Source organism: Talpa occidentalis, unplaced genomic scaffold (genome assembly GCF_014898055.3).
Source record: "Talpa occidentalis isolate TD23 unplaced genomic scaffold, MPIMG_talOcc4v2.1 talOcc4.5, whole genome shotgun sequence".
Taxonomy (NCBI): domain Eukaryota; kingdom Metazoa; phylum Chordata; class Mammalia; order Eulipotyphla; family Talpidae; genus Talpa; species Talpa occidentalis.
In genome coordinates, this window is record NW_023604861.1 from 21,693,562 (window position 1) to 21,718,316 (window position 24,755).

The following is a 24,755-nucleotide window of genomic DNA, read 5'->3' on the forward strand; positions in this document are numbered from 1 at the left end:
ATAGCATGTAATAGAAAGAGGTGGGAAGTGAAGTTTTTTAGTGCCTTCAGTTCTGTTTCTAACTAGCTTTGTAACCTTAATTATTATTCATCTTCTCTTGGCCTCAGGTTTTAGACTACTTGTTATGAACAGCTTGTGATAAGAGTGACATAAAAATGTATTTATTTATTTCTCAAATATTAGTTGATTATGTGCAGGCACTCTGTTAGGTATTTGGGATGGAAAGATGAGTAAGAAACATTTCCTGCTCTTGATGAGCACATAAAATAGCAAAATGGTGGTGTTTCCTTGCATATTTTGTATTACTCTTTCTAGTGTATTTTTATCTACCAGTTTTTGTTTTTTTTTTAAAGATTTATTTATATAAGAACTGGGGTACAGGCCAGATGTGCAGGAGGGTGAGAGGATTCACCAGAGACAGAGTGGGGAACAGAACAGGCAGACTGACTGAAATACACTGCTGAGGGGAGTAGCGGGCGCTACAGGAGAGGTCTGCTGCGCCATGTGGGATTCTCACCGGCTGGGGGGGTGATGGAACCTGTGCTGCAGAGGCTGCGGACAGCTTCACAGTGCAGCACTCAACTGCCTGCGCCACCAGGGAGGCCCCTACCAATTTGTTAAAAAGTTATTTTTAAAAATGCCACATAACTATTACTTTATCTCCTCCTTTATTGCTGTCACTGACCCCTTTGTTTCCCCTTATCCATTAACCATTTCCTTTTTAACTTCCTTACCCAGTGTTGATACAGGTCTTTTAGAAAAACTCCTGCTTAATCTGCTGTATTTTTTCCCTATCACTGCTGTAACAAATTACACTAACCTGGTGGCTTCAGACAACACACATTCAATTATAGTTCTCGAAGTCAGATGTCCAAAATCAAGGTGTTAGCAAGATTCTCTTACTTCTAGAGGATCTAGGAGGAGATATTACCTTCACTTTTCTAGCTTCTAAAGGCTTCTGAATTCCTTGGATTGTGCCTGCTTCTATCTTCGAAGGCCATGCTATGTCACTGACACTTTCTGCTGTTGTGTCTCTTTCTCTGACTGACCTACCACTCATTTATTACATTGGCCACCTAGTTAATTGCTGGCTCCAAATCCTTAATTTAATCACATCTAAAGTGGTGTCCCTTTTGTCTTAGGCAACATGTTCACAAGTTTGAGAGAGTAGGGGGAAACTTTGGAGGCCATTATTCTGCCTACCTCATCTTCCTTTTCCGCTGTGTATGATTGTAACATTCTTCTAACAAAACTCAAGCCTCTATGACTCCAGCTGTTTTCTCTTTTCCTAGAGGTGACTACAATGTGCTAATAATAACTAAGAGTTAATTGATACCAGCACACATTCATGATCATCAGTCTAAAAAGGACCTTCCATAGCTAGACTGTGCTTTTTTTTTCCCTGATTAAATAGTTTTCCCATTTTCTCCTGTGACTGTTTTAGACATTTATCACTCTCCTCAAGCCTCTGATTAATCCTATCTTCCTTTTTAAAGGAGAAATCAAATCCATTTTATGAGGAAATTCTTCCACCTCTTGCTACCAGGAGGTCAGGTTCCTTAATAGGACAGCCTGGAATAGGGTTTCAGTGAGTATTGAAAGCTACTATCAAAGTTGAGAAAATGTGCATCATCCTCAAGGGCTTCTCTGCTGTATTCATTCCATCACTATAGTTCTGGGTTTAGGCAACTACAGATGCACTTTCTGTCATTTTGGATTAGTTTTTGTTTTCTAGAATTTCATAGAAAAGTGATCCTAATGTGTGTACTCTTTGCATCTGACTTCTTTCCTTCAACATAATTTTGAGCATGTCTGTAGTTGTATATATTAATAGCTAATTCTTTTTTTTTTCTCTTTAGTATTCCATCATATGGCTTTATGCTGATTTGTTAATCTATTTACTTGTTGGTGGACATTTCAGTGTTGTTTCTAGTTTTTAGCTTTTAAGAATAAAACTACTGTGAACTTTTGTGTACTATCTTTGTATGGATATATATTTTTATTTTCCTTGGGTAACTACTTAGGAGCAGAAGGGTAGGTGGTGTTTCCTTTCTGGTAAATCGTGATATACCAGAAAACTTTGAAGACATAAAAACAATTTATCTGATGGCTAAACTTTCTTACAACTGAGGGTTTACAGAGCAGGCAGTAGGGGAAAAAATGTGTTGGTATATTTAAGGAGTTAAAGTATAGGCTTCCTTATCTGTTCTTATCTGGGCACAAAGGACTTGCTTTTTCTCTGACAGCGCATTGCAGGAACATGTGTGGAATATTTCTGCCTCGGGAAGCCCGTTTGAGTCTTAGGGTCTAAGATTTTCATGATTGTCTGTCCCAGAGAGGTCTCCGCTATGCAATGTACCATGGAAGTTTAACTTGGCTGCATATCATCAAACTCGTTGTTTGTGTAAAACAATCCTAAATTTCAGCAGGCACACCTCACCTCCAGGTGAATATAATAAAATCATCAATAACTAACATAAAACACTACAGAGATCATTCCGGAGTATTGACCCGGGGTCAGTGGATAGCTCCCTTAGAGAAGTGGTAGGAATAAGTGATCAATGACCGTGTTAGTAACTCTTTCCTCACAGGTATTTTGGTAGATGAATGTTTAACTTTTAAAGAAACTGTGAAAAACTATTTCCCATAGTGGAGCTTCCATTTTACTACAAACAGCAGTATATGAGAAATTCAAATTTTCAAAACTTTGAAAACAGATGGTATTCTTGCCTTTCAAAATTTTAGTTTTTATAATAAGTATATAAAGTTATCTCACTGTGGTTTTAGCTAGTTTTTCTTAGCTAGTTTTTCTCCAGTGGCTAATAATGTGAACCTCTTTTCATGTGCCTTTGGTCACTGCTATCTTTTTATTTGTGAAATGCCTGTTCAAATCCTGTCCCCCTTTTATAATTGTCTTCTTATTGAATATTCTACATATAAGTCCTTTGTCAGGTATTTCTAATTGATTTTTTTTCCCTTATATGATTTTTTTGTGTGTGTGCCCTTAGAAATATTTGTCTACCACAAATGATTTTCTTCAAGAGAGTTTGTAGTTCCAGTTATATACAGAGGTTCATGATACATTTCATGTTAAATTTTGTGTGTGATATGAGATAAGGATTCATGCTATTTTTTTCCCACATGGGTATTCAGTCGGTCCAGCATCATTTGGTAAACATACTTTTTTTTCCTTTGAATTGTGTTGGCATCCTCATACTCTCTATAGCCTCTGGTGACCATGAATCTGTTTTCCATTTCTGAAATTTTGGCATTTCAAAAATGTTATATAAATGCAGTCATGTAGTATTTAATCTTTTGGGATTGACTTTTTTCATTCAGCATAATCTTGAGATTTGTACAAGTTGTTTGTATCCTTCATTGCTGAATAAATATTTCAGGGTATGGATGTAGCACAGTTTATTTGGTGATCTTGAATAAAGTTGCTATGAATGTTCATGCACTGTTTTTGGTTTTTTTTTTTTTTTTTTTTTTTGGAAGAACATGTTTTTATTTTTCTGCTATAAATGCCAAGTGCGAAAGGGTGGAATTTGACGTTAATGTTTGGGTATCTGAGGTATCATGTTATTTATCTTAAATACTTCCTGGATATACTTACGATTATATTTTAAAATGGTTTTTCATATTTGTAATGTAAATGTTGATCTCAAAAGTGTAGGTGCTGTCTGATGAAGTAAAATGCTGTACCAGAATAGAAACTGACTGTTTAGTTTTAACAATTAAATTATCAAGCATGTGATTTTTATTACTTATCAAGACTGAGAAACATTTGAGGAAACGTTTGTCCATAATCTGTGATTTTCTTAGTATTACTGTTACTTAATGAAAGAATTGACTAAAATTAAAGGGTTTTTTAAGCCCTAATTTCTGTTTAAATACCTATATCTATTTTTATGAGAAATCAAAATATGATTAAGCATTTGTGGCAGGTCAGTGAATACATTTGGGGTCTCTTAGGAAGCCATCAAGTTAATATCCTTTGATACTCCACAAGTTAAGCTTTGTTAACTCTGTTCCTGTAACACTATCATGGCATAGAGTTCAGTTCTTTACCTCTCCGAACCCATGTCATGTTATTTATTTGTGTGTTACTCAAAAAGTAGTAAAATGTAGAAAGAAGGGTAGAAAGTTTGTATAAATTGAGGCAATAAATTTAGATTATCTTTGCTGTGTGACTTATGACTGTTGCAAATTAGGTAGCCTGAATGAGCTCTAATTTTTTATTATTTAAAATGGAATTGATGATGGAAAGGAATATTAAATTGAAATATTATGTCTTGCATTTCAGTCGGAAAACTTGGAGAATACATTAATCATACCAGATATCAAACTACATAGCAATCCGTCTGCCTTCAATATTTATTGTAATGTGCGCCATTGCGTTCTCGAATGGCAGAAAAAGGAAACATCATTGGCAGCTGCATCTAAGAACTCTGTGCAGAGTGGAGAATCCGATAGTGATGAAGAAGAGGAATCCAAAGAGCCCCCTATCAAGCTTCCAAAGGTAAGTTAGTAAGTTCTACTTAGGTGCATAACTTACAAAAATATTGGCTATAATTCATGTATTTGCATTCCTAAAATACCTTATTTTTTATAAAATTGTATACTAAAAAGAACTGGATTTATATTGAAAAGTAGACAAGGAAAACTTTATAACTAGATCTCTGATAACAAAATGAGTAATTGGTAACTCAGTGAGGAGAACTTGGAAAGCACATACAGGGAATTTAGTGGATTGCAGTCTCATACAGGAGCTGTTAAAAATGTATAAAAGCAGTAGAGTGGAAATGTTGGCTTATAAGCATTGAGCCAGTGCGGGTAGAGGTGGAGCTCTGAACCAATGGGCTACCACTGAGATAGGCAGAGGATGAAGTACAGTCTACTACACAAGCCAAGAACCATGAAAAACGGGGGATTCGCCCCTTAGTGAAGGGAGCCCTGGGTACCGGTATATACTGTTATTTTTCTTGAGATAGAAGTAAAAGGGCTCCTGGCTGCGTAGCAGCTGCAGTGTGAGCTTTTGGCCTTTGCTGGCCAAGGTTATAATGGCGCTCTTGCTATTTCAGCTGCCTTACCTATGAAAAATAAATTACAAAAGAATCAACACAACTTGTGTCATTCTCTGATGTATTTATGTCTCATTTTTGTAAACTAGCTTAGTGTTGGAGAAATATATATGTTGTAGTAGAACAAACTGTTCTTAAAGTAATCTATTAAGGTAGTCAATTTTTCTATACAGGAAGTCTAGTTAATATCTCTACTAATGGCATGGGTAAAAATACATACATTTTTAAACGGGTGCCTATATCATAGATGATACATGCATAGTACTTTTTTAAAATATAATTTTAAACAATTGCTTCAACTAAATGATTCATGTCTGTTAGCTTTTTACTAAATTGATACTTTAAAAGTATACCTTGAAATCTTTTATATGTAAGAGGTTCTTGTAAATATTTTTTACTATTTGAAAATAGTAACAAGGATAGAATCTAATGTTCCTGATCTGATTTCTGTAACATGCATTGTGATAGCTATTGCCAAATCCTACTGTCAGGTTCTTTTCATTTGATTCTTAGCATATGAATTGCTTCCTATTTCATAGGATAATGAAGCTGAACTTCCTTAGCTTCATCAACTTTCTTCATACATTCTTATCTCCTCATTCTTGATCTCTTCTGCCCTGTATCTTTATGTGCACCTACTCTGCTTCCTCCTCCTTTTTTTCCAACCCAAAACAAACAGGGTCATTTTTTGCATGTAAATTCCTCCAGTTAGAGCTGTGGTCTCTAGTTCTTATTTCTTATGCTTTGCTAGGGGAAATTGAAGGGAAAAAAATGTTGTTAAGCTAGGATCTAAGACTACATGACTTACATAATATACTTTAGGTAAGAATTCCATTCTGTATGTTGATAAGTTCACTCTGCTAATCACCTGGCCTAAGTTCAGTATTGGGAAGAAAATAAAAACCCAGAGAAATCTTTTGCATGAATGTACAGATCTTGTACAGTAAGCTGTAGTTCAAATTAAAAGATACTTACACAGTCAAGAACAACTGCTAAAGATACAAAATGGCATGATCAGCAGAGTTAAAAGATGCAGAGTTAAAAGTGGATCTTTCAAAGAAAATTAGATACCCCAAGTGATTAATGTTGAATTTTCCATCACATGTTGAGCTATCAGAAATAGGGCATAGTGTTAAGAATATGTGTTGTGGAGTCCAATTGAGTGGGTTCAGACACTTCCCAAATTGTAGCTGTGTGATGCTGGGAAAGCTGTTTGACCTCTCTGTGTCTTAGTTTTGTCATATTTGAAGTGTAGATCATATCTATCTCATAGATTTACAGTGAGGATTAAGTGATGTAGATGTCAAATGCATGAGTGCTCAATAAATCACAAATGTAGTTATAGCTGTCAGGCTAAGTGCAAACAAGAAAATGTGTAGGTGCAAATGAATTTGAGTTAGTCTACAAGGAACTCTTCAATTTATTAAGAAATTCTTTATATCCAAGAAATGAAATTTCCAGGCAATTGGTGAGATGACATGATGAATGATATGAAGAGAGAGAAAGAAATGATGAAATTCCTTTATGTAGAGGCGTTCAGAATGCTGTGATTTGGGCATGGGTGGGAAGTACAATTCTCAGGTGGTGTTTTCAGCAGCTGTTCGAACGACAATGGAGGATTGATACTAAAGAATAATGACTTCTTTAGGGCTTGAGGTGATAGGAATTTGAAGGCAGGTGAGAATTATTGGCATTTTTCTTTTCCTTTTGGTCTTTTCTGTGCTTCTGCTATAGTCTTGCTACTCTTTTATGTCAGTTCTTTCCTTTTCTTGGTTGGTCTGCTCCTCCTCTGTGTATGGTTGTCACTTTCCTTCTTCTCACCTAAGATGTCTTTTCTATTTCTTTCTCACATAATTGTTACAGTTTTTATTTGTTAAAGTATCATTTAATGTAATTTTTTCCTTTCTTTTAAAAGTTAAAGTGAATTAAGCAAGGCCTATATAATAACCCATTTTCAGATTATGTCTTGTGAATTGGAAATATTGAAGATTTTAAGCAAAAGTGTATCATCAAACTTGAGGCTTAATAAAGTTAAACTGGTACTAGTAACACAGATTCACTAAAGAGTAGTGAGACTGGAGTCAGAGGGACCTGTTAGGCAGTTATTGCTATTGTCTAGAAAATGTTAATGAGGGGTTGGAATTGGGTAGAGACAATGTTTGGTATACAAGAAATGTTAAGGAGACAGAATTGCAGTTGTTTTTTAGCTACATATGAAGGGGGGAAAGAGAAGGCAAACTCTAAATATTTCTAAAATTTCTTGTTAGTGATACTTTTTACTGAAAAGGGAAAATTGGAGGAGAATAGAGAATCTTCAGGATTTAATTATTGATAATGAAGTAAAGGTACAATTCAGTAAATATACAAAAATCTTTTTAAAAATATGTTTATTTTAATGAAGTACCATTGTTTTATATCCTTGTTAATATTTATGACAGTATAGGACTTACCCCTCAGATATGGTCACTGTCACTCTCCCAACACCAAATTGCACCCATCCTCTTCACCGTAGTCCATTGTGCTCTCCTTGCCTCCCCACTTCCCCTTCTCAAACCTCCCCCTCCCTCTTACTACCCCCCCAACCCCCAATGCCTTAGATCTGTAGTCAGCTTTCAAAGGTTGGTTTTAAAGTTTGTCTTTGTTTGACACTTTGTTTGGTTTCTCTATATTCCGTATATAACTGACACCATCCAGTATTAAAAAAAAAAGAATATTTTCTAAATAGAAGTAGATGATCAAGTATTGGTAGTTAGTTATGGTTTGAAATTGAAATTTTTGAAGCCTAGCATGTTGTTACTAATTATAATGAACTATTTAAAAGTCATGTTTTTTGTTTTGCTGATAAAGGCAAATTATCAATGTGGATAATTTAAAAAATGCAGAACATTTTTCTATAAGTTATTTCTAAAATTCCGTTTACCCAGAAAATCTGCTATAAATGTTTCTATATAGACATATATAGTGTTAAAATTATACTTCTTTCCCAAACTTATGAAATCTGTGTACGTGATGCTATATAGTTTCTCTTTATACTCTTTCTTACTAATATTGAGGGAGGAGGAAGCATAGTGTAGGAAGTTCCCTATTATTAGTGCAGTTCAAAATTCATACATATGATAAAATATAATCAGTCAAACCTCAGAAAAGACTTATTTCACAATATGTCTGGTTCATCTGCCCAATAATTTGGAGCTAAATATGATTGGAAAACTTGAGTATGATTTTTACTTTGTATGCTGAGTTGTATATTGAATACATACTACTATTTTGGCGATGAAGTATGTTTAATCCTTTATTAAAAAAAGAAACCTATAGTGAACTAAGATACAGAGTAGTGAGAATCCACAGTGGTTAACATAAATAGAGGGTTAGTTCTCTGCCCTCATCATTATGTCTAATGTTTTATGTCTCACAAAAACCAGTGTTCTGTTCATAGGCAGCCTACTTGAGTTGGCTATTGTCATACATTTGTTATTATACCTCAATTTTAAGAGAGATACCTGAAGAAACTGTTCAGTTTATAGCCCCTTACAGTTTTTAGCAAGACTCAATACTTACCTATTACTATTGGAATTTTACTTATTCTACTTCCAAACTCTAGCCAGAAATGTCATCTGTGAATAATCTTCTTTGAATTAGAAGACACGATTGATAGTAAATAAACAATTACAAAAAGGCTGCTAGGATATCATAGTCTCCCATTAGCTTTAGAATAAAGCCTTATGTTTTACATGCAGAAGATCTTTGATTTCAGGTTTGTTTCCTGAAAGTACATGAGCAGAGAAATCTTGGACAGTATGTTTTTATTTTCTAACGTATTTTATTTTATTTTTAAAAAAGATTTATTTATGCATTCAAGAACTGGGGTACAGGCCAGATGTGGTGGTGGGGGGGTGAGAGGATTCACCAGAGACAGAGCAGGGAACAGAACAGGCTGACTGACTGAAATACACTGCTGAGGGGAGCAAGGGGTGAGACAGGAGAGATCTGCTGGGCCATGTGGGCCGCTCCCTGGCAGGAGGGGATCTGGCTGGTGCTGCAGAGGCTGCGGATTGCTTCATAGTATGCCACTAGGGAGGCCCTCTAACATATTTTAGGAAAAGAAACTGTATCAAATGGAAATTTTTCTTGGCTATTGCATTTAGCCAATTGAAACTCTATATAGAACTTCTGTAATTTTGGTTATAATCAAGTTTGCTAAGATTTTAGATAAATTTCTGAAAACAGTCCTGTAATTATTTTTTTCTTGTTGGTCATATTTATTGTCTTCAGAAATCTTGCAAATGATAATTGGAACTGCAACTTAGTTGCCTGCAACTGATTCGACCCTTATCTGGAAAATTATTTCTGAGTTTCAGTGGGATTTAAGCACACAAATGACAGAACAGTTAAATGAATATTTATGGTCTGTTTATTATATGCCAGTCAGTGGATTAGTCATTGGGAGATAATAAGCTAATTGAGAAATAATCTTTGATTCAGAAGGAGACCACTGTTTAGTTGGCAAAAGGAAACTCTAAATAGTCAGTTGCATTATAGCATAATAAATGTTGTAACAGAAGTCTGGATTGGGAAAGACTTATATAGAAGGTTCATTTAAACTGTTAGATTATAAACTTTTAGAGGATAGGGTCTAATATAATAAATTTTCATATCTCCTGTAGTGAGTTGCACAAAATAAGTATTTAAAAAAATTATGTAATATTTGAATCAATGTACAAATCTCAGCAAGAAGGAATATTTTTCCTCTATTACAGCCAATAAAATTAATGCTTTGATGCAGTTCTACTAGTCTTGTTTTAATTTTACTTCTTAACTTCTCCAAGTAATTTAACACCTCCTGCAAAGATCTTATATATCTGTTTGTCAAAATGTTGGCTTTAATAAAGAAATGGAATTTCACTGTCTGTTCTGTCTTCTGAAGGTATCTCCTTGTGCCAATTCATCATATTTGTTCTCTCGTTCTTTAGTTTTTCTACTTTTAACTAAACCCTGAATCGTGTTTTCTTCATGCCTATGAGGAATAATAATCTAATTAAAGTTAGGAACATATCTGTAAACAATATTATGGTGATTGTACCTTCACAGAAAAGGCTAAGATGCAAAGTTCCTTTTTTAATATTTTCACTATGTTTGCTATAGTCGTCTTTTTTTTTTTCCTGGTGATAAGTAACAGTATGAATTATAATAAAATAATGTTGATTTTTAATTGAATACAACCAAATGAACTTTGTAAAATTAATAAAGCATATTTTTTCTCAGTAAATGTAATTAGTGATTGAGTTCACTGTTAGATTTTTCATGGCATTTTATTATGAGTTCATTATATTAAAACCAGTTTTTAAAACTGCCATTCTTTTTAAACAAAATTTCCATTTAACTACATGGTTTTCTGAATCTTTCAATTAAAAATATACTGCTTTTCTTTAATGTGTTACATTTTTTTTCCCTTTAAACATTGCAAGTTAATCATTAGCTGTTGAAATAACCTATACCAAATAAACTGCCTGAGAAGTATTACTAGCTTACTTGATATAAAGTATAATTTTTTTTCACATTAAATAGATCATTGAGGTTGGACTTTGTGAAGTTTTTGAATTGATCAAGGAGACAAGATTTTCTCATCCATCCCTGTGCCTCAGGAGTCTGCAAGCTCTGCTTAATGTGCTGCAGGGTCAGCAGCCAGAAGGCCTCCAGTCAGAGCCCCCGGAGGTCCTAGGTAAGAGCTCAGATGCATTGAATGAAACGTGTGAATGTAAATAGCTTTTCTTATGAAGCACATCCAGCAGTTTGAAATGCAGCCTTTAAGTATTATACTCAGATATAAATATTATGTTGCTGACTATGTTCCACTGGTGTTATGGCTTAAGAGTTAAACTATTTCTTGATTATTATGATATGGGGAGGAGAAAAAACAAATTCTTGGAACCCAAAAATAGTCCTCAGGCCTTATAGTCACTATTACCTTAACTAATTCTTTTAAAACTGTTAGTTAAAGCAACAACAAATGTTGGCGAGGATGTGGAGAGGAGGGAACTCTCCTGCACTGTTGGTGGGAGTGCAAACTGGTCCAACCACTATGGAGAGCTGTGTGGAGATTCCTCAACCTACTAAAGATAGAGCTTCCATATGATCCAGCAATTCCACTCCTAGGTATTTACCCAAAGGACACAGAAACATTAATTTCAAAGAGCACCTGCACCCTTATGTTAATAGCAGCACAATTTACAATAGCTAAGCTTTGGAAACAACCTAAATGCCCAAAAATAGATGACTGGATCAAGAAGGTGTGGTACATATACACCATGGAATATTACTCAGCATTCAAAAAAGATAAACACATGCAATTTGCAGCAACATGGATGGAGCTGGAAGGGATCATGCTTAGCGAAATAAGCCAGAAAAAAAAAAGAAAAATACCGATGGTCTCACTCATAGCAGGAATCTAGAAAACTTAAATAAGGGATCAGGAAAAAGAAAAAGAATAACTACAAGAAAGAAAAAAATCAAAATCAACAAACAACTATGAACCAGAGACACACTTGGCAGGGGGGTGGGCAAAGGAGGGCTTGGGGTCAAAATCAGGGGGTTGCAATTGTATGGGGAATATAAAAATTAAAAAAAAATTTTAAAAACCCCATTAAAGACATTAATATTTGCTTTCTCTAACTTCATATGTTATTTTACACAATCAAAGAAGTAGCAAAAAAGGGAACAATTAGTTTCTAAACAGAGACAGCATCCTTTTTGTATTCATCATAAATAAAAATCTATTTTAGTTATGGGTAAAGCTTCTGAATCAGTAGGAACTTCCTTTAAGTATTTGTGTATTTGAATTTTATGAATTCCCGCCTTTCATGCCAGTAATCTAGGCTCAACACAGAATCACATAAGCAAGGTAGGAGCTCTTATTTAAAAGTTATTTAGGAAAAAAAAAAAAGTTATTTAGGAATAGAAATAGAGATGGAAGCATACTTTTTAAAATTGGCTAATTGCTATTCTCTAACACTAAGCATTGACCTTCAGAGACAGTAGAGATTGCTTGAGATTTCAAAATCTCAAGCATTAACTTGTAATTTGTATCTAATACAAGTTTCTGATTCAGTAGGATTGAGTGGGACCTAAGAATTTGCATTTGGAATAACATTCTGGGTGATGCCAAAGCTGCCAATTTGGTGACCTTAGTACTGATCGGAACTAGGGTTTGATTCTCTTTTCTATTCTTGGCTATTTGGATTTTATTAGATCTGTATATGATGGCCTAATTGCAACCTAATTGAACCATGTCAGATTATTTTTGATCATGTATACTGATTAGATTTTGTGTTTCATTTTCTGTTGTTTTGTTTTAGTAGGGAAATAGGGATGTTAGCCATAAAAACAAACTGAAGATTTCTTTAAAAATACCCTCCCCACTTATTGAACTGTTGATACCAAATAAAAGCTGTCATGTTAAGAAGCAGCCACCTTGTTGGTTATTGATCATATTACTATTGTACTGCACTGCTTGGCTTCACAACATTTTACCAGAGAGGCTAATTAATTAAAGAATATTTTGCTAGTTATTCTGAACTCTGACTTGTCAATTAGCAAATAGTTGAAGTATTTAAATTGCCACTAAAACCTCTTTACTATTCAAAGTTTCTTACTTTGAACAACATGTTTTTCTTTCCTCCTGGATCTTTTACCATTTTGTTGTCTTCTATTAGTTATTATATACTTTCTTATGTACCCAGTTTGTACATAAATAGTCCCTTTCCTTTATTCTTTTTCAAGTAACGCTTGTTCTTAGTACTGGTTTTTTAATATATAATGTGTTCCTTAGCTTAATCATTTGTCTGTTAAAACTTTGATCTGATTAATTTGTTTATTTTCTTGTTAACTGCTTCAAATATTGCTATACTATTTTTGGTCTCTTTTTACTATCCTTTCAGTGCTTATGGTCTCTCTCTGCTGTTTTTCCATCTTTCTAAATTAATTAGAATATATATTATCAAATATTCACTTAAATGTAATAATAGTATCTCCTGTGTTCTGAGGTAAGAGTACATGGGATGATTAATAAAAACATCATTGCTGTTATTAAGGATTAGCATCTCTAACAGTTGAACACATGTGATTACAAATGTGGGTAAATATATGGGGGCAAGTTAGAGTTCTGAGACTATAACAGGCTTCCTTAAAAATAGGAGAGTTGAAGGATGAGTAGGAAGGAGTTAACCAAGTTTCTAGGCAGAAAGGACAACATGTAGTAAGATCTGAAACAGGCAGAATGATGACTGGAAAAAGACTGACTGGAATAGCAAAGTGAAGGGAGGATGCAGTACTCTGTCATAAGTGAAGAAGGAGTCAGGGACTTGATCATATGGAACTTTAGGGACCATGTTAAAGGAGTCTGGTTATTGTTGTAGGAGGAATGGAAAGTCACTGTCTTTTCAGACTTAAAAAAAAATTCTGTATTACATAGTGCTTCAACAGCTTTCTTTCACTTGAATTTAAATTTTCTGATGGTAAAGATACTCATTGTCTTATTTGCCAATGTAACACACCAACCTGGCATAGTTCCTAATATACAAAGAGAATTCTGTAAATATTTGCTGATTAAGAGATAAATGGGCAGAATAATAATAATAATGGAAGGAAAAATAAACAGAAGAAGGAGAAAATAAGTGATGGAGGAAAGGAAGGACAGTTGACGTGAAAAGCAGAGGGAAGGTTAGATAGAAAAAAGGAAAAACTAAAGGATGTATAGACAAATGAAGAAAAGGCAGGAAAAAGAAAAGGGAGAGTAGTAGGAAGGAACTAACCAAGTAAATAGATTTTAGGTAGAACATCAGATTTTAAAAATCCTTTAAGATCTTTTAAAATCTGGTTTTAACAATTTTTTGGCCACAGGGCACAAAGTGAATGGTAGGAGCTAACTTATAAACACATTTTAGTAGTCCAGTTAGGAGGTGGGATAGCATGGATTAAGGAAGAAGGTATGTCTTCTGTTGACTTCGAGGTTTTTTCTACAGTACAAAATAAATCGCATGCTTCCACTGTAACTGTGACTTGCAATTGTGGCAGCAATAAAACCAGCATTTATAGTAAAGACATTATAACGTGTTTTGTATGTTGTATTGTTTTACAAATAAATGCATAATTTCCAGAACACTTAACATTTTAGAAACCTATATTCTTCCCTATAAAATGTAAAATAAGTCCAACGAATAAGTCCATTACTTGATAGTATTTCCTGAATATGTGACTGCTTCAAGGCAAGTTTTTAAAATGATTTTGGACAGATTCCGTTTCTTCATTTACAGAAATAAGCAGTTGAATGAAATGTTATCTAAGGCTCTTTTTATATAAATATTCTACTTTGGGGAAAGAGGATAACAAGAAAGGAACGAATGAAAAGAAAGTCTCCTAGCTGCCTTAAAATTTTTTTATAATGAAGCAAAGTATGAACAAACAAGTACATATGTCCTTCATGTTGAATGACTATAATTGAGTTCTATTTTATCCACAGAATCTCTCTTCCAGCTCCTTTTGGAAATCACTGTTCGAAGCACTGGAATGAATGACAGCACAGGACAGTCTCTGACAGCACTTTCCTGTGCTTGCCTCTTTAGTCTGGTGGCTTCTTGGGGAGAAACAGGAAGGACACTTCAGGCTATCTCTGCTATTCTCACCAACAACGGCAGCCACGCTTGCCAAACAATTCAGGTATTTCATATTTGTAGCTATTTGGAAATTTCTAAGATGCCAAGTTGCAAATTTCATCTCAATTTCTGTCAATAAGAATTTCCTGCTTACTCAGAATAATGGTTTTTTCATATGCAGTATAATGGTTTGGTTTGTTTAAAGTTGATATAGAAATAATTTTCATTTTTTGGGGCTATTCTACATGTGTGTTTAACTGTAGTATTAAGTGAAATTTAAGAAAATGAAAAATTCACAAGTAAATTGAAATTTGCTAAAAACTCTGACATTTCTAACATGCTCTTTGTCTTATTACACTGCCTCCCTTTCTTTGCATTGTCTACTCACACCTCCCATCTTGCCCTGAATTTTCAATAACGGAATGTCTTCATAGTTTCTAAATATCTGTTCCCTGTTGAAAGAGTAGGATATGGTAGAATTCTACTATAGTTTTGATCGGTTTATTATAGTTTTTTGTTTTTGAGCTATTTAACTTCAAATACCACATTTTGTGCTTTTAAATATCTGATTGTGAAACAGGTTTTTCTCCTTTGTTAATGGTGGGGATTATAATCCTCCTTGTAGGCAAATTTCATGTAATTTTTTTGAACTATTCTGGAAATTTAGTAAGAAATTATAGTTTTAAGTCTCTATTAGGTGCTCTTCTCTGCCCTTGAACAGCCTACAGAACAGATGGAAAAGCTGCCTCTATCCTGTTATCAGCAGGGCAAAGATAGTGAACGGGTGACTTATTCTGTGACTTATTCAGTGATGTTGAACTCTCCTTGTCAAACATGTGAGCAGTCCCTTGACTCTAAATTTCAATTTTTATTTTTTCCCTCTTCCATATCTGAAATCTTTTTTTCCTCTTTACAAACTATTTATTTTGAAGTTCCCCTAATGCAGTTGTTTTCAAACTGCACTCTGCAGGTGTGCTTTGGGGGTTTGGCAATATTTTAACTTAAATGTATGCTTAAAATATAGAAACACAAACATTCAGATATCATTTATCAAATAAGTTCAAACACATGAGCTTATTAGGCATACATGCAATTTATTTTCATGTAGGATTACCCCAGCAGATACAAGGTGAGATCTAAATGATAAGTTGAAATTGGCCGGTCCAGAAGGTAGATGGGTTAGTGTTGGGGTGTGTAGACAGAATTTTGGTTAAATGAATGCTGAATGAATACACAGATTTTTATATTTTGAAAAATCATTAATGTTAATGGTATTAGGGTATTAGCAAAGCAGAAGAGAAACAAGAAATTTTATTTCATTTGTAGAAGTACTACTGTTTCCCTTATACTTAATTTTATGCTTCATTATCATGAAACATTAAAGATTATACATATCTTACAAGAGGTATCATTTTGGCTTGTACACAACAAATGATTTTTTTATGTCCAGGATTCATACATTTTACTAATCTGTTTTAGCTTACAAAACATAAAATAATAGTTTAAGTTTCCTGGTGTTTTGGAAAATAATGGATATTTCAGTGTTTTTGGTCAAAAGCCATAAATTAATATCGTTTGGATTTGATATTTTTATCTTGGCCTGCTTGAGGTTTGCTTTTTGTAGTCAGGGCACATTTTGCTGATGATCATTGAAGGAAATTTATTTTCTTATTAATAATGATGTATTACTAAAATATTTTGTCTGTTTTGTGTTTCAAAGACAATTAAATATGTCTTTTTTTCCCCTTCTCTTTCAAATAGGTGCCAACAATACTGAATTCACTACAGAGAAGTGTCCAGGCAGTGTTGGTGGGAAAAATTCAAATTCAGGACTGGTTTAGCAATGGCATTAAGAAAGCAGCTTTAATGCACAAGTGGCCATTAAAAGAAATATGTGTTGATGAAGATGATCAATGTCTACTTCAGAATGATGGATTTTTTCTTTATCTCTTATGCAAGGATGGATTATACAAAATAGGTTCTGGATACAGTGGAACAGTTAGGGTAATGTAATTCTTTACAGCTTTTAATCACAGCAGAAGTTATATCCATACTGAATTGTGTTTTCTTCTTGCTTTACTTTTAGAGTACCATCTAATTTTATTTGGTAGTATTTCTTTAAAAGTGGTGAAGGAAACATGCATTAAATGTCATTCTTTCATTTGTGTTATTTTTCATTGATTATTAATTATGGAACTGTTGAGAGACTAACTTTTGTTATTTTACAGGGGCATATATATAATTCTACATCTCGCATCAGAAACAGAAAAGAAAAAAAGTCATGGTTAGGGTATGCTCAGGTAGGAGAATATCCAAAATCAATTTTTTTTAAACGTGTGACTTTGGACAGTTAGTTAACTTATTTGATCTTTTGATATTTAACTGTAATTTGAAATTAAGAGTATCTTCTGTTGGATTTACCAAGTGAACCTCTAGATAATAATCAGAAACCACCTTTGTCATTACCATCTCTGAACTGGTAATATTTCTATGTCTTAAGGCCCAGCTGTTATCACAAACTCCTCCATTCTGAAAAAACTAAACCAAAACAAGCCCTAAAAATATGTCTGCAAAATAAAAACTGCTAGAAGGGTGTGGAGAGGGAGGAGGGGGCCCAATGACCTAGGGTAAAGGATTTATGGATACCTTGATGGTGAGGGTGTTATGGTAATTTATCTGAGAAGGGTGAGCCTTTTCCCCTAAATCAAATACAATGTTGTAAACCAATGTTACCTCAATAAAGAAAAAAGAAATTTAAAAAACAAAACCAAAAACTCCTCCATTCTAAGTCTATATCAGTGTCTTCCAAGGAATAGTGTTTTGCTTGCCCAGTATTCAGTATTTAACTGCCCCAGGGAGGGTGAGAGTATCACCACAGACAGTGATAGCTTTCCTAATGCTGTGATCCCATCACCTGAATGACTTGGCTAAATGAGTGTCAGCAACTAGATTCATCACTCCTCCTCCCATAGAGAGAAGCAAGTGAACGATGAGCAAAGGGCCAGAAGTATTTGTTTCTATACTATCCCTTCCTGAGAGGTGAAGGCCAAGCTTTTTTGTAGATGGATATAAAAAAATAATGCTATGGAAAATACATTATTCAAAAATATCGTGGCGTATCACTTCATTTAAGACCACTTCTGTGTTCATTTTGAAGTATTAATCTAAATAATCCAGTTTTCCCCCATAAAATATTGTTAAAATAACAGTGGTCATTTTAATTATTTGGTGAATAATTGAACAATTTTGAGCAAAATATGTGTAGTTTCTGTGTAGTGTATCAAATATATGTGAGAAAATAATAGGATAACTTGATACCCAAGTTGTACAATTTCTTCCCTATTAAAGTAGCCCATGTTCTTGTAATTTTAATCTTTAATCTGTTTTAGACATCGATTTTGATGTATTATTTCTCAAAAAATTCTAATGCTGGCCTATGCGGTTTCTTTTCTTGCTTGGTTGGTAATGAAGAAATACTTTAATACACAACATAGCAAAAATTTTTTGTTGTCATCAGGGTTATTTATTGTATAGAGATGTGAATAACCACAGCATGACAGCCATAAGAATAAGCCCTGAAACACTGGAGCAGGATGGTACTGTAATGTTACCAGGTATGTTGCTGAACTAGTCATTTATTTTCTTCACAGATGATTTTATGAGATCTGCATGTCAGGTCATATGTCTAAATTATTTGCAAGGAATAGTGCTTGCTTACAGATAGGTTTAAATTTTGAGAGTCAAAACATTTTGTAATCTATACAAAGTTAATGCATGTGAGGATCACAGATAGCAGAAATACAGTATAAAGTGTTTTACTGTTTGTTTTCAAATTATCGCCATTCTGCAGCCTGATCTCTTCATTTGCATCCCAAGACTGTGTCAACTTTTTAATTAGAAAGATGATGTTTCTTTTTGCTCTTACTAAAACCACATCAATGATTCTCTTATATGATAGCCTGATATATAGAACCTTCTGGTATATATAACAGTGCCCGTTGGGTTTTCCTCTTTATTTTAAAGGGTTTTGAGAGAGATTTTAGGGTCAGGATTTTTTTTTTTAAGTTCCATGATTTAAACATTTTAATAATAGTCTTATAGGCACTTTGGACAAAAATTCATTTTGCTTTAAGTTCATCTATCACTCAGATCACTGTGCTGTCTAAATGCTAAGGCAGTGAATCTCACATTTTGTGGAACACTGGGAAAATACATAAAATGTTCTCCATTTTCAGGTCTTTGAATTTCCTTATGTCTTTTATGCTTTCTAAAGGAGTTTATTTACACTAAAATCTTGAATGTTTAATGTGTCTATCAAAGACATGGTAAACAGCAATACTACTTCTTTGCACTTGGCTACCTTAAAATGATTGAGAACTACTTCTGAAGAATATGTTGAAATGAATTGCTTCTAGGATGCTTGTTAATTTTTAATTATTCTTATAAATTCATCACACATTTATTCAGTGTACATGTGTGTCCAAATTACTGTACATAATACCATGTTAAGGAGTAAATACCACATTTCATGTTTGTTTTACAAAGAAAACAAATCTGGAAAATAGATGACTTACTAAAGCAAATTTGTAAATAATTGTTTTCAGATATGTCTACAGGGTTTTTAAGTCATCACAAAACCTGGGCCACAATCATCATGACCACCACCACTACCACAATAAATACATTAATAATATGTGCTTTCCATATATATACACATAAAATATATTAAAAAAATCAGATTTGCTATATTGGTATCAAAATTAATGATAACCACCTTCCCATATTTAAACACTATTAACATATTGACGTGTATTTTTCCTGTATATTTATGTACTTATGTATTTGTAAAAAAGTGATCTTAGGCCACATAATATTTTTTTAACCTATCCCTTTTACTTAATATATTCTGAATATATTTCCAGGCCATTAAATAATTTTCTACATCATTTTATTGTTATAAAATATATTCTGTTGATATATATAGTGAAAGTTCCTTCCATTTTTTCCATATAAATTACAGTCCATTATAGTGAGCATCCCTATTGCTCTATATGTAAGTGATTTTAAGATGATGTCCTGGAAGAAAAATTACGAGACTCCTTCCCTGCCCCCATATGCCAACAGATGGATATTATAGAAAGGATTTACTTCTGTAAAACCCTAATCATTTAATAGATTGTGATTGAAATGGTCTTCCTATAGGTGTTTTATTTGTCCTACCATGATAGAAACTGATTTGTTAATGTCCTTATTTACTTCTTTACATCATTTTTAGTATATACAATGCAACTTTTAACAATGCTAGTATGGTTTTCTTTGTTTTATAAATATGTATCATATTCATGGTGAAGAATGAACCAGACTTTGGGAGGATAGCCCTATGTTGCCTCTTCTGACCTGGCAGATGTTGTTTGATACTTTCTTGAAGATGCTGTGTTGTAGCATCACATGATGGATAAAGAAAGGAGAAAGAAAATCTTTTTGAAATCACACAGCAGGAAGACTCATCCTCAAGCCTGAAGAAGTCTGTTGTCATTTTGCCATTTCTTTCACCTGGACTGTGATTTCTTTAATAGTACTCCCCCCACCTCCCCATGCCCACTCCCAGGGCAATGCTGCTCTGCAGCTTCTCCATTAAGAAGGAGCAGAAGTGAATTGTCAGGTTCATACTTGGCAGTGAATACCATGTTTAAAATTGACATAAATCTGGTAATTCCTTGAACTTCATGTTCGAACTTGTTTTTTAATCTATTTTATAAATATTTCAACCTAGTATTGATGAACTGAAAATACTTTTTCCCCCATTAATTGTCATTTTAGCTTTTTTATGTTGACATACCTTTTATTTTGTATTCTTATGTCATTTGCTCTTCATGTCTTCAGGTTGCCTGAGATCATGAGGGTTTTTGCTACTCTTCTTGCGCCGCTTCACTCCTCACCCCTGCATTTATCTGAAATTATAATGAGTTTTTCTTCTTTGCTTTTTAGTTTAAAATCTTACTGCTTAGAGCTTGAGAAGCATCTTTCTTGCGCCTCTTTGTATTCTGTACAGTGGACTAGGAACTCTTTCTTTCGATTTCTCCTCTCTTTGATTACCAAGTGTCTTGGGCTACCAGTGGGCCTTGTCTCCCAGTTTCTATTTCCAGTTTGTGAGCACTGAATTCTCTATTTGGTAAGGGTCTGCCTGTGTTTTGCGTATTTATAATAAGGAAGTATGCTAGTATGAAGCTCCTGGGCAAAGATATGGAGTAATCCAACTCTTTTGGGTGGGCTCCATTACTGCATTCCAAAATAGAAATTATGTTTTGTTAATTCAGGTGCAAATAGACATGAAATACTATTTTTTTGGTATTATGATTAATGGAGAGATTCATCCTAGTTCTCTGCAGTTATTTTGGGAAGTGTGTGTGCTTTTATACTTGCTTGCTGAACATTTGTTTTTCCAAAAGGATACAGTTTATACTTAGATGTTGATTTTGCTTGTAGTTTCATGTTTTTTAGCAGCAATCACTAACATATGTCCCAGTGGTCCTTCTGTGACACTGGTATCCCTTGTAATTGCCTTGTGTATTCTTTTGATCAAAGTATATAGTGCACTGTTTCACAAAGATCTATAGAGTATCTACAGAATTGGTATTCTAGCCAAAATATGTGATGACTTATAGAAAAAAGGAAAGATCTGTCTATTCTGTGAAGGATGAATTTTTAAAAAGTATAGAGCATGGTAAGTGCTAGAAGTTCTGGTAATAAACATTGAACTTCTAACTGGAACTCTATACCCAGTTTTGAATATTATCTATGTGATAAAGCAAGGGATATCTGTGTTGGACACCGTAGGCTCCAAATACAGAAGGTTTAGGTCTATCTGTATTTTTCTGTGACACTAATGACTGTGGTGTATGTCTGAGGATAGAGTGTTGCCTACCTTGCATGTGATTGTATTGAAATGATTATAACCAGTATTATAGTGTGCTCATCATGGTGCATGTTTACTATCAGATTGTATCTAATACTAATTTATTTTGAAGTTAGGTGTGCTCTCAGGTCCTTGATTATGGAAGATTTATATTTGTAAACAGGAAGTGTAATGAATGTTATTAGTTCAGTTTTTCAGTTTCCACTCATTTGTAATTTTTTATTAAAAAGCACAGTCTCCCTTTGAGTTTAAGTTTATCCTTATTGCGTGGAGAACTCTCATTCTGACTTCAACAGAGGAGTAAAATCATTTTGTAAGGTGTTCCTTTTGTAATATAATTACTTTTTGTTCCTTTTGCGCAGATTGCCACACTGAAGGTCAAAATATTTTATTCACCGATGGAGAATATATTAATCAGATAGCTGCTTCAAGAGATGTAAGTAGTACTCTGAATCATGAATAGTTGGTGTAAATGGAATCCTTTTCTCTGAAAGTATTTTGTTTTTATTATATAGTGTACAGAGCCATAAAAGACCCAATTTTTGCAACATAATACTATGAATATTTTATTTTTTTTAGGATGGCTTTGTTGTCAGAATATTTGCCACAAGCACTGAACCTGTGCTACAACAAGAATTACAACTTAAACTAGCCAGAAAATGCTTACATGCCTGTGGTATCTCACTATTTGATCTGGAAAAGGACTTGCATATTATAAGTAAGACTGTCAAATAAGCCTTTCTCCCATATTTTAATTTTGTGTTTATCTACTTTTTAAGAGCTAACATTGTGTTTTAAGCAGTGTAACTGCTATTTTAACAGCTCTTTTGTTATTATTGTAAAGCACACATAGGAATTAGTATGTGTGCTTGAAAATGAAATACAACCTTTAGGTAAAGTATGATATTTGAAGATGATTTTAAGGAAGTGACAATTCTCCTTTTTCATTTTGAATAGAGCAAAAGAAAATAAACTTATGTTTGATAAGAACTATAGCTATATAGTATTTTTGGACATAACTGTGTTCCATCTTTATTCAGTTTAAAATTTGGAAACTTCTTTTGTAGATATTACTACAATAATATGCATAATTCTCTCATTGAAATTTTATTTGAACAGATTTTCAGGATAGTCATAGTTTGTGAAATGGTAATTGGCCTAGCTGACAATCTTTTATTTGGTCATAGAAATATAGATAACTGCAGAGTATTTTCTGGGCCCAGCATACTTTTGGTGACATAGTAAAAATTAGGAGCTCTAGTTCTCACTAGGGTCTCTGTTTTGGTTTGCCATGCTACTCTAGATTTAATAGTGCCGTTTTTAAACTGTGGGGTTTTATGCAAAATCCATCTTTTTTGACTGTTTCTCATTAAGTTTAATAAGCTTGAACTGTAGTGTTTTAATTTGCATATTTTATATAATGTTTTTATAATTCTTTCATATAAAAACATTAAAATTATAGTTTTTAAATTTTAAAAATCCATAAATGAATTAATAGCTTGTGCAATTAGACAAAATTATAAAATTGGCATATATAATTGCTTACAATTTTACCATTTGAAAGTATGCATAGGGATCTGTTTGTGTATATGCAAACGTATTTATTCAGATTCATGGAATAGCTATATGAAATGTTCTTTTGTGGGAAAATCATGAAACAGAGAATCAGAAATACCTTAATTCGAATAATGGCATAGCATTATTCAAACCCAATGAACCCTGTATCTGACAAACCTCACCAAGGTTTATGTTTGTTTATTTATAAACCAGCCAATATAGTTGTGTGGATCAATTAGGACAGGGCATGTTACAGATAATAATGCCTGAACCTAATAGATGCTCAGTGAAAATTTGGTTATTTATTAAATCAGGAATATTGCTCACACTGATTCATATTTTTTTAATTAAAAAAATAAATTGGCATTAGTTTAGAACAACTGAGGAAGCTTATAACGCCTTTATCTGTCTTTGGCTAGTATATATCTTATACTAGTATATTTTAAAAAATTCACATTTTGTCATTTTTAAACAATCAAAATAGTGCAAATTATGCTTGAAAGTATTCATATTAAATAGTAGTATTTATTAGTCTTGTTAATATTATTAGGTACAGGATTTGATGAAGAGTCAGCAATTCTTGGTGCAGGACGAGAATTTGCACTAATGAAAACAGCAAATGGAAAGGTAAATTACTCTTTTAGGATTAAAAATTCTCTGTTTTCAAAGATAGTTGGCATTATCAGGTAATTAGTTTATACGGTTTACATGTTTAGGCATGATCACTTTAATTTTCATTTAAAATTATATGGTAAAATTTTATTGATGTTGCAATAGTATTTTTTTAAAAAGAAAACTACGACATGTAAGAATATAAAACTAAGTTTTATAAAATGTTATATTTTTACAAATAATTTTTATTATGGAGACCTTTGTAATTTTTTGGTATGGGTGAATTTGCATACTTATTTTGATAAATAAGATATCTATTGCAAATTTCTTTAAATGTATGGAAATACACAGACTAGAAGTTGGAGAAAGTAGGGGCATGTATTCTTAAATTATAGTTGTCGAGGTAGTCTATAGGGAGAGAAACTTCTTTCTTATCTAGTGGGTGTATAGATAAAATAAGATGGTTACATAATTCCAAAATTTGAATTGCTAAGCAAATACAGGAAGATTGTATGTAAATCTTTTTTATACTGGGAAAAAATTTGAGCATTGTAGGAATTTCCTATTATTGTAAGCTTGAAGTGTAATTATGAAGTGTGTTTGTTCATATCTATTTAGGATATTCCCATTTTAAGTATCTAGAGCAAATATGAAAAAAATTATTATGAACTGTTTTTATTTTGAAATACATGCCTGTTTTTCTCCTCTTCTGCTCACAGAAATTGTATAATATACAAAGACAGTTGGATTCTTTTGATTTTTATCTTTTAATAAAACATGAAATTTTTTTAAATTTATCAAAATGGTGCCAGTTGTGCTTAAAATTATTCATATTAAATAATAGGTGAAACCTGGTATACTGTTTACTCCAAGAGGCATAATAATTCCTTTTTCTTTTCTTCCCTTTGTCTCTCCCTCCTTCTTTCTTTCCTTCTCCCC

At 33.3% G+C, this 24,755-nt stretch overlaps 1 protein-coding gene across 11 annotated transcripts in view; it reads left to right on the forward strand.

Annotated features, from left to right (window-relative positions):
- MYCBP2 (MYC binding protein 2) overlaps nt 1–24,755 on the forward strand; it is a 205,525-nt gene that overhangs the window by 23,551 nt on the left and 157,219 nt on the right. For all 11 annotated transcript variants that reach the window (XM_037528896.2, XM_054701446.1, XM_054701447.1 and 8 more), the window contains exons 3-11: nt 4,307–4,522; nt 10,650–10,803; nt 14,599–14,795; nt 16,493–16,735; nt 16,960–17,031; nt 18,249–18,345; nt 22,010–22,083; nt 22,227–22,365; nt 23,755–23,831. In XM_037528896.2, the coding sequence (XP_037384793.1) occupies nt 4,307–4,522; nt 10,650–10,803; nt 14,599–14,795; nt 16,493–16,735; nt 16,960–17,031; nt 18,249–18,345; nt 22,010–22,083; nt 22,227–22,365; nt 23,755–23,831 (1,269 nt within the window). The remainder of the gene's footprint in view (nt 1–4,306; nt 4,523–10,649; nt 10,804–14,598; nt 14,796–16,492; nt 16,736–16,959; nt 17,032–18,248; nt 18,346–22,009; nt 22,084–22,226; nt 22,366–23,754; nt 23,832–24,755) is intronic.